The sequence below is a fragment of the Babylonia areolata genome, chromosome 18, assembly GCF_041734735.1.
Source record: "Babylonia areolata isolate BAREFJ2019XMU chromosome 18, ASM4173473v1, whole genome shotgun sequence".
Classification (NCBI taxonomy): domain Eukaryota; kingdom Metazoa; phylum Mollusca; class Gastropoda; order Neogastropoda; family Buccinidae; genus Babylonia; species Babylonia areolata.
The window spans coordinates 48,167,620-48,178,760 of NC_134893.1; the positions used below are offsets into that span (position 1 = coordinate 48,167,620).

General features: G+C 39.5%; 1 protein-coding gene across 1 annotated transcript; it reads right to left on the reverse strand.

The window, feature by feature from the left end:
* Positions 1-414: 414 nt before the first annotated feature.
* LOC143292039 (uncharacterized) lies at positions 415-7,379 on the reverse strand. Its single transcript, XM_076602209.1, has 5 exons — positions 7,223-7,379; positions 5,058-5,163; positions 3,945-4,103; positions 2,307-2,389; positions 415-1,896 (listed from the first exon to the last, which is right to left on the reverse strand). The coding sequence occupies exons 1-5, from the start codon at positions 7,321-7,323 to the stop codon at positions 1,725-1,727; spliced, it is 621 nt and encodes a 206-aa protein (XP_076458324.1). The 5' UTR covers positions 7,324-7,379; the 3' UTR covers positions 415-1,724.
* Positions 7,380-11,141: the final 3,762 nt, after the last annotated feature.

Consider the following 11,141-nt stretch of genomic DNA (forward strand, 5'->3'; position numbering starts at 1 on the left):
CCAGACAGCTGTTTGATTCGTCACAACCACACATATAAGTCAGATGACTAGTCCAAAGGACAACTCTTCAATGATACCAGTGGCATGAATCCCAATAATATTCGTTTCTTCCATCTGGACAGCACCGTAGCTGACAGCAATTGGCTATGTATGTCTGATTGCAACTGTCGTCAACAAGCTGGGCTTGGTGCAAATGTACCCACAGCCACAGTTCCTGTTTTATTCATGTCTTCTGCACAAAGCTTCCATAACTCAAATTTTCTTAACAGGAAAATGCTGATGTTCATTTTATTTAAAAGGACTTGGTTATTTGGGTTTTTAATAGACTATGTTCTCTTTTAAGCCTGCCCGACCTGGCTTAAATCAGCCAGTTGATGCCAGTCTGAAGTGACAATTATTCACATGAAACACCCGAACATCATGTAATTTTTCAACATCGAAGGAAGTTTTATTTGTTTACTTTTCATTCCAAAATGTTTTGCTGAAATACAGAAAGAGTTGCATGTTAAAAAATTCACTACTCTGTACTTGGACAAGGCAAAAATATCAACCATTTTTTAGTTTCAAAAAGTTAACCCATTCAATGCATATGTCAGCTGATGTCCCACACAAAATTGTTGACATTGTGTGTTTGAGATGTCTACTGACATTATGCATGAATTAGGATTTTTTTCCGCATCGGAGTTTGGTTCAATTAACAGTCATAAACAGACTCTGAATGGTTAATTTGATGTGTCTGAATTAAAAACTCCATTTCAAAAAGCATACATCAGGAGGAAGACCCCTTTCTTTTTGACGATTTGTTAACTGGAGTGCGCATGAAAGAGAGTTGTCTAATATGCCAGAAAAGGTGTTGTAAATTTTCTCCGGCAAAGACCATGGTCCCCCCAGTCAGCGGATTTACATGATGTTGCAAGCTGTGACAATGATTATGGATAGGTATAATGATAGAGATGGGTATTTCTCGTTTGATGATTCGTTTGAACACAAATGGTGAACGATGACAGAATCAAAACTGACAGCAATTTGATGCTAATTCAATCCCATCTATCCTATCAGACAGCATATTTTAGCGGATTTCTATTACTAACAGAGTACTGAGAGATGTGGGAAGAGTGAGGAGAGGAAAAGGAGTGGTGTGAGACAACAGGTCATTCCCAACCAGTATGAGGGCATGGGCATGAAAGTCAGTGAACTTTTCTTTCACTGAACACTGTTGGAAATAGACGCCCAACAATAATCCACGAATTTCATGAAACATAGGGTTGAAGGTGCACTGGACATGAAATAATGTTTTTATTTTTTCACACTTATTGTCACTGAATCGGATGTCGAACTTGTTTGTAGAGGAGGTAAACCAGATGCAAAGCAGACACTTAATCAGCCCAGTTACAACCTGGACAGAGGGAGTGTCATCAATGAAATCCTTGAATTTCCCTGACAAGGGGAGAGCACTCATAATTATTATTTTAATATACCGGTACTAAATTCTCTGGCACTGAAATGGTTAAATTTTGAGAAAAGAAAAGAACTGCTGAAGGCCATGCTACAGGTATATTTCAAACAAACCGTGCAAATGACAATTCAGTGACTCGAGACACACTTTCACACTTGAAAATCTTACATATAACTCTCACGCTTCCCTGACTCACATACATGATACTTGCTCACGTTCAAAATCACAGACTATCAAACAGTGACCATATGTAAGCTCTTTCTTTTCATCACATTTGTTTGTGCTTGTGTTTCTTATTGCCAATGCCAGACTTGTTTTTCTTTGACTTTTTGCCACCACCTCCACCACCACTGCCACCTTTCCTGCCGCCACCTTTGAACTTGCCCAGTCGTTTCAGTTTGCTCTTCTTGGTGCTGGGAATGTTGCCCACCTGTGCCAGCCTGACAAACAGTGTAAACAGCAGTCACTGGTCAGATAACAATTCAATGGCATGCAATACATCTTGAGAATTTGTAATATTAAAGACAAAACCTCTCTCTATAATAGCTAAAAAAAAAAAACTTCTCTTATTCTTATCCATCTTCTAACTATAGAGGTTCTAATTTTGTTCTTGTTTTGTTTTTGGTTTTTATTGGTCAGCAACAAGCAAAAGAGTGCTTGGGAACCAAATATGATTCTCATTCATGCATCAGACTACCAAAGTACCAGTATTTAAAGATTCAGCAATAAAATCCTCATTCAATTCTTCATTGTCTCTCTCTCACACACACCTGCACGCCCACCACCTCCACCACCACATTCATCACCATCATTATCTTCCATCATCATCAGAGAAGACAGTAACTCTTACTTGTTCATCAGTTTCTTTCTTTTCTTTTTCAAGGTCTCTGAGTCCTCTTCTACTTGAACTTCTTCATTTTCCTGTCTCGAATCCTGCACATAAGCACAAGCAAAAGATCTTTTAGAATACGGAGAGTGTGTGTATGTGACTACTGTATGCACCTGCTGCTTTGAAGTAAGAAGTGTGTGCTTATCATTATGCTATAAAACCTGGTTTTAATTTTCACTGAGAAAATTTCAAACTTCCTCAATTCAAATCATACTGATTAAAAACAAAACAGAAAAATCAAGACAAAGATCTATCTATCTGTCTATATCTCTATTATATCTATCTATATCTATATAAAAATATTTGTATTACTCTTTTTGTCATAACAGATTCTCTGTGTGAAATCCAGGTTGCTCTCCCTAGGGAGAATGTGTCACAACACTGACAGTACCACCCATTTTTTTTGTATTTTTTCTGCCTGTGATTTTATTTGTTTTCCTATCGAAATATATATATATATATATATATATATATATATATATATATATATTATATATATATATATATATATATATATATATATATATATATTAATAATATATGGACTGGCCATCTGCAAAGGGGCAATTTCAGAGCTGAAAACCCATCAGTTCTTTAAGCCTGTCAGACTTGCTTCAAATAAACATAATTCAGAGGCTGCACCAAAAGCAAAGGGGTACTAAATGCAGACCGATGGGTGAAAAGCTTACAGACAGGCTGCAGATCTGGTCCCAGAACTTTTCGGTACGGTGTTATTTACCCTATAAAAGAGAGGAAAGATGGCAAAATCCAGCTCCAGTTAAGCACATCACTGCAGATAATGAAGTTCATTAACTGTTGTTATGAATTCTTGCAGCATGCAGTCACATGATGAGTGTGTCATATCAACAGCTCTTCATTTTATTTTGAGTAAAATCTGGTTCTTGAAAACTTAATCACTTGCTTGATGACTCAAGTGGTCAGTGGATATATTGAAAGAAATACTTATTCATTCAACTGTTTTCATGCACTAAGAAGTTGTGTTTTTGACCACAACCTGACTGACCCCAAACTTTGTTTTAATTCATGCTGGTTTAAGATACTCCCCCTTAACCAAAGTGAACAAACAACCTTAACTGAACTTGTGCAGTCAAGGGACTGAATTTATTTAAAGCTTAGCACCATGAACAGCTTCTCTGAGTTGCACAACAATGGTGTTGATTTTGCCAACAGGTCAACAGTGATTTACAAAAAAAATGCCAACATATAGACAGTACACAGATCAACAGCTGGTATCCAGACCATTTCAATTTGACATAAGTCTATACCATTAAGAAAGTTAATCCTTCCATGTTTGGGGGCTGAAAGAATCAGAGGTGTAGGGGGTACAGACCTGACAACACCTCCCCACACACAAGCATTCCTCCAAAAACTAACTTACTGACCTTTTTCCCCCCAAAAGTACTGTAAACTGTAAACTACAAAACACAATGCAAGTTTCACATCCTGGGTTAACATGTAGATACTTTTGAAGGTAAAGCAAAGTGAGAAGGGAGGAAAATTGCCAGCATGCAGCAACACAAAGTATAAAACTTTTTAAAAGCTTCTGAATAAAATATGCAAGATTATATTGACACAAACCTGTTGATCGGAGCTTGACTCTTGCTGTGGTACTGTCAGCCTGTCGGACATGTCTGTAATCGTGACTGTGTGTTCTGGCAGATCATGAACTGTGGAGTTGAGGAACTCTTCTACTTCAGGAAGCCTGTGGCGATCTGACTTTTTCACCATGTCTCGTACCTGCACAAGAAATGAAGGGCTATAAGTTTACTAAATAAATATTGTGTATTCTGACATTGAAACAGGGGTTATACAATTTGTTGTTGTGACATTTCTCTCATTTATGTAACTTAACAGTAAGGCTAAAACAACGGAGTAAACAATGTCTTACTTATCTTTGCACCTCAGTCTTTTTTTTTTACTTGGTCTGAAAAGCAGTCAGGCTTGATGTTTCAATTTGTTCACAATCACAAAATATAATTAATCAACAACAAGTAATCTCTGGGGCTCATGAAGACTTTATTTATTATGTACATTTGGTGATTTACATATCACATTATTTTCTCATAATCTTTGTATTTGCATGCACAGACTGATAGGGATTCATTTCTTATCTTGTATTTCATTTCTTTTAAAAATTCTTAAATTTGTGACTGTTTTGTAGGAACTGAATAAATATTCATAACCACATAATTATGTACATCACTCTTGGAACACATCATAGCTGTCTAAACATGAAATAAAAAAACAAAAAAACAACAACAAAAAACAACCATTCAATCTAAAAGGATGCTCTTTCACAGTTCAGTGCACACTGGTTGGACATCCCTGAAGAAAAATGGAACCAAGCATACATGGCTTGGAAATAAATGTTTTGTTTAAGTGTTTGAAAAAAAAAAAAAAAATCCAGCAAAATTATAAACTGAATCAGGATGCTTAGTTTGGTAAGCTGAATCAAAATAACAGGATTACATATATCATAGTAAATCTGAGCCGCTCTACAATTGTGCAATTCAGTGGCAATATATAATTTCACTGAGACCAAGAATCATATAATTGCAATGATAACAATACATTAATAGTAATAACTAATATACTGGAAAACATAACTGCAACAAAAAGCATCAATAGTACTTATAAAACAAATTATATCTATACAAGACAGATCTGAATACTTTATACTGAACACTTTACCTGTTGCTTCAGGGCCTGCTTCTCTTCCTTTAGTTTCTTTTCATTTTCAAGCTTTGCTTTCTTACGTCGTTGATTTTTCCTCTTTTGGAAGCCTGTCAAATATTCCCTGAAATCAAAGCAATGCTAAATACAAATCTATTCACTAATTCAGCACGAAAAAGACAGATGAAATGAGTGATCACATATTGTATGTGGAATACAATTTCACCATAAGATTAACTAAATCAGCCGCAGCCGCAGTGGCAAATAGGTTAGTGTAACTGACTGATGGCTGGGAGGACATGGGTTCGAATCCCAGCGGAGGTGGGTTTTTCGGCCCGTGGCCGGCTCCTACCCAGAGTTGAGTGTGCAGTGGGCTTAAATGGGGAGACTGGGAGTGGGACCACATAGTCGAGTGTCATCCACTTCAAGGATGCATCTTTGGGTGTGTTGCTCTAAATAGTCTAATTACTTGACCAACACTGCAAGTGTCTGTATCTCTCGGGTCTGGTTAACGCCAGGATATCATTATGACAGGAAGCGTAAGAGTACAGCCTTGTCACGCAGTCCCAAACCAAAATGGACCTCCATAGCAACATCGTCATCCTCCTCCTCCATCATCATCAATATAAACAAAACAGTCCCAAAGTCTGTGGCCTTTCATGCCCTGCTCTCATGGTGACCTCAGTTTCGATACCCCTCCGCTTCTGTGCTTAGGGCAAGTCCTGTCAATGTCTTCAGTGTCGGCAGATTCATGACGGGCTGTTGTTTGAGGGACGTGGGGGCGGTCTCCACTCTGGGAGGGACACTCACTCAGTCTGGCTCCATGACTAAGCCATTATAAAATGATTATTGTCATTAGCAGAGGGCTTAGTAGGTCACTAGGTGGTGTCCTAAGTATGTTAAATCAGAACAGGCACCACTGAACACCACTGAAGTGACTCAGCAGCAGTGCAGGGTCTCCTCTGGTGTGTGGCCTTCTGGTGACCTAACATCAATGGTTCCCTGTGGACTGCCCACACTGGAACTGTGATGGATAGACCTGGGTGTGGCCGTGTATGGTGGAATCTAAATGAGCGGTGTGGGAGTAATGCCACTGAAATGGTGCAGATGATGGGGCAGCAGAAAAAAAAGAAGAAAAAAAGTCCACATAGTGCATTCTAATCCAAAAGAATGTGCAAGTCATGCCACTTTTTTTTTTTTTTTTTTACATTAATTATTAATTTATATACATGTATATGTTAGGCATCTTTCACATTTTTCTATGACTATATTTTTATTTTCTCAATGAGGCACCACTATGTTCAAACAAATATATATGCAACACCACATCTGCAAAAGCAAGGCATATGCCTGACCAGCAGTATAACCCAATACACTTCAGCCTTGAGTGCATACATATTTATGTAACATCGATCAGAGTGAATTTCTTCTACAAGATTTTGTATGCCAACATTTATGTTGCCATGGGTTCTTTTGCAAAGCGTCAAGTGTGTGCTGCACATGGAACCTCAGTTAATCATCCCATCCAAATGATTAGATGCTCAATTTGATTTGCCAGTTAAACTGTGGAGAAAGGGTTTGGGATTTGAACCCAGACCCTCACACTAGTCACAGACACTGTATTGGCTATTAACAAGCATCTTACCCATTCTGCCACATTTCTCCTACAGATGTGTACATGGATAGTCCCAAACCCCTGAAACTACACAGAATTGTACACAAAAAGATAATTTATACTTTCACTCATTTTCAGCCAGTTTTGGCTGCTGCCCTTTGCTTTTAAATTTTAATAGAAACACTGTTATACTATTTATTTCATTACAACTACAGAGTACTAGTAGTAGTAGTACTATCATAGTATATGTGTATAGTAGTAAATTTACTACCATTAATTGGTAATAACCCTGTACTACTACAGCGGCAGTTCTTAATAAGTAATTATCCTGCAATAGCTGTGTACTTTAATGTGACTGAGCCTTCTATGCTTTCTCTTTATTTCTTAACAATCCAATCAGTTTCCTTTTATATACACCACAGTTTGCAAATTCTGCAAATTATACTGAAAAGTTAAGACTCGGGGTCGTTTTCCAACAGTCAACACAATCGACAGCACAGAGCGAGGAACTTGTTCGATCAGTTGAACAAAGAGCTTAGAAGTTAGAAACAAAAAATCAGGAATTTACCTTCTCGCATCCTCATCGAATATCAGTACAGTCTTTGTTTGTCTGTTTTTGCGTCGTTTCATTTGCAAAATTGGTCTACGTGTTTCTTCAACTTCATCCATTTTGCTTCTGTCAAAAAACAACGTGGTCCTATAATGAAGTTTGTGTTGGTGTGCTATTGGCCTTCTCTCCCCTTATAAGGGCTACATCTTTCCACCCAAATAATTTACCAAAACGAATCCGACACAACAAATTTCGTTATGGTTCGTTTTATCTGTTCATTAATTTTTTTTGTTTCGTTTTAATATTTTTGTACAATGTCAGTGAAAAGGACACCAGACCCTTCATTAATGAAACTTCCGTCGAACGGCATGTTTAAGGTGATTAATGCAGGCCGCTTTCTGTGAGTTCAGTCAGCGTTCAGCCGCGATGTTGGCGACGAACAAACAACAGAACTGCGCCCGATCTATTCCCTGTGGGAAATCATGGCATCCAAGAAAATAAGTGGGACAGCACAGTTCTGTTATATAGCGCGCGCGCGCGCGCACACACACACACACACACACACACACACACACACACACACACAGAGAGAGAGAGAGAGAGAGAGAGAGAGAGAGAGCACAATTAAGGGAAGCAATCGTTCTTCACACGGCTTAGAGATCATAGGTTGTGTCCCTTAAAATGTGCTCGAGAGAACAGAAACGTTAATTGAGCATCAAAAAGACCAAGCGTTGTGCTATCATACTGGATCTCAAGCAGTTCGGAAGTGGGTTATTATTAATTGGGGAAAAAAACAAAAACCAAACAACTAAAACACAGCCACTTTATCAGTAAAAACATTCTCAACTGTAACGTTCTTCTTGCCTTTCTTTTGATATTTCCCATAGTATTTCAAGTTTCTTTGATTTGTCTCTTCAAAGCAAGCTGGGCCTTCATATGCGTGCGTGTGCTTGAATGTGTTGTGTATGTATGTGTGTGTGTGTGAAAGGGAGGGAGTGCACACGCGTTTGTCATAACAGTCGACAAGAACGTCCAATTTTCTTCGAACCCGAGCCCGTGAATGTAGCCGCCATGATCTATAACAGTTTGGCAGTTCAAGTTCATATTACCTACTAGTACCTTAGTACTGACGCTCTTTTGCGGATCAGTTCTGAACAGTGCAACCTTAGCCATTGAAAGAAAAGATGTAAGTGTGACTTGAACACTTGTGATACTGTGATTCATGACTTTTTGCAAAATACATAGGTTGTAGTAGGCCTCCTTCGGTCATAGCTGATCATGAATAGAGTTTATCCGACCTAATGTCTAACTGGGCTGTCTGCTTGATCCAAGCAGCGTCGCCTGTGACTGTAGAGACCGATGCGAGAGAGACAGTCTCTGTCGCAGCGGTCACATGTGTAAGCTGATGCTGGTCTGTTGGCTGCCGTCCCTTTTCTGCGAGCTCGCTTTTCTGCTGCAGCAGCTGACAGTTTGTCCTCACCAATCCGTAGCTGATTCTTGAGAGTGCTTCTCCATCTGTTGCGGTCATCTGCAAGGTCCTCCCATGACTCAGTGTTGATCTCAAGTGCCTTCATGTCATGTTTGCAAACGGCTTTGTATCTCAGCTGTGGGCGGCCGATGCTTCTCTGCCCCGTGGCGAGCTCTCCATAAAGGATGTCTTTTGGGATGCGACCATCTTCCATGCGGCGAACGTGGCCCAGCCAGCGCAGCCGTCACAAAATACATAGGTTACAGGAACAAATACGGTACACTATCAGTTACAAGCTTAAACACAGAACTGACGTGACCAGAAAACACTGTTTTCCATTCTCACTGAGTGTTTGCCGGCCGCGCTTCCGAGTCATTTCCCACTGAGTTCACTGAGGTTGCGCAATATACCTATACAATTTACTTAGTAAAGAAAAGTTTGTTTAGAACACTGCAACACCAACATTAGAAAAAATTCATTGGCTAACCGAATTGCACAAACATGGAATGCACTATCAACCGAAGTTAAACTTACACAAAATACTAACACGTTCAAAAATCTCCTTGACACCAACACGTACCATCTTAAAAGAAAAAAAAAGACTATGTTGAATAAAACAAAGTTTCTTGCAGAAGTGTACTTGCGTACACCGCCCAACAACAACAAACAAAAGAAGAAAATAAATAAATAAAATAAAATGGAAGAAAATGAAGATTCGATGGGGACATAAAAAGGCCGAGAGGTCTAAGGCAGACTGCCAGTCCCTATACTACTACTACTACTACTACTTATGTGCGGCAGCCGTCTTCAGTCAACAGTCATAATAATAACTTTATGAATGGACAAGTAGGTGTGTGTCAGTACCTGTATATATAGTGGGCAGACCCAAGCACTCAGTGAAGTAGTTGAGTCAATAACTACAACAGCAAACAGAGCGAACGTAACGGCTGAACTCTGTCAAAGCGGCAGTGACCGACCGCGTAAGTGACTCACACCAGTATCTGTTTCCTGACTTTGGATATCTGTGCTTCGTTTTGTATATCCCTGTGTTTCGTTCCTTTTCTTTCTTTCTTTCTTTTTTCTCAACCATTTATTATTTTAAATTATTTTTCTTTCTGTCTATGTTTATTCCTCTCTCTCTCTCCATGTTTCTTTTTTTTTCTTTTCTCAGTCTTTTTTTATTTTTATTATTTTTTTAAACGTTTTTCTTCTTTATTTTCTATTTTCTTTCTGTCTTTCTTTCCGGCGCTTTTTCTCTCCCTATTCTTTGTTGGTTGTGCTGTTAGCATTCAAACAGATTGCAGCTGAAGCATGTAATTTGTCGCTCAGGGCGTGGAGAGACTGATTTGACACGGCAGACTGATTCCTGTGGAGTGTATCCATAGCTCCCAGCCATGTAATGGTGTAAGCCCACTCATCACTCTCCCCCCCCCCTCTCCGCCACTCACTCCACGCAGCTGCACCTTGCTTCAGTCACTGACCTGTCACCTAGCTGATGACTGTGACGTGGCCAATACGCCCCCACGGGCCCTGTACTACTGAGTTCGTCACGCATCGCACTTGGCTGACTGTACCCACACTCTGTCTGTTCCAGCCGTGGCTCAATGCGGTGATTTACGTTGTCCCGTGTGTGGAGGTGTGGACGTCAGTGGTTGCAATGACCCGTGCCATGATGATTACAAAGCTGAGAAATCGGTGACACACCGTGGTATAAAAGGTGTGGGTCCTTGGTGACACCTGACACTACTATAAAGGGGGGGGTCCCCTCAGTGCTGCTCAGTTTCAGCGGAAAATGATGCTCATGCCTGATGATCATCAGTGTGTGCCCGGTTCAAAGAAGCTACACTGAATGATCGGTTCCAGTCACTGTGGAAGATGTGTATGAATAATTAAGTCCCGGGAAATCCTCTGTATTCTGCCAGTGTGAACTATGGATCCGTGAGCCGTAGGCAATAGAAATAGTCAGTTATTCATTCTGGTCACCATCTGATTCTAACACTGTGCATGTGCAAAAACTGATACCGGCCTATGGTGCAACGCTACAACGGCTGTGCGAATGAAAGTATATGGTGGTTTGAAGGTGTTGACACCGAGGAACAAAGAATCGATAATGCGATGTGATAGGATTTTAAATGGATTAATGAATAAAAACATGTTTCAATATTGAATATCATGAAGGTATGAATTGGTAAGTCCAAGAAAAAACATTCAGCGCTATCACATAGTACGACATAGATCTGTTTTCCTTAGACTGAAATCCACGAAGAGTTAACATTTGAGAAACGACATATGTTGGCCTGTCGAAGAAGAAGAAAAGAAAAGACTTTACAAAATAACAGCAATCAGGAAAAGTTATAATTTCATTGCTCAGAAGAGACATTCGAAGTAACAGAGAGTACACCAACCCCTTTGGAACAAACCTACTTTCTTTTTTTTTCAGTCTTTTTTTTTCTTTCTTCAAGGGTTGAT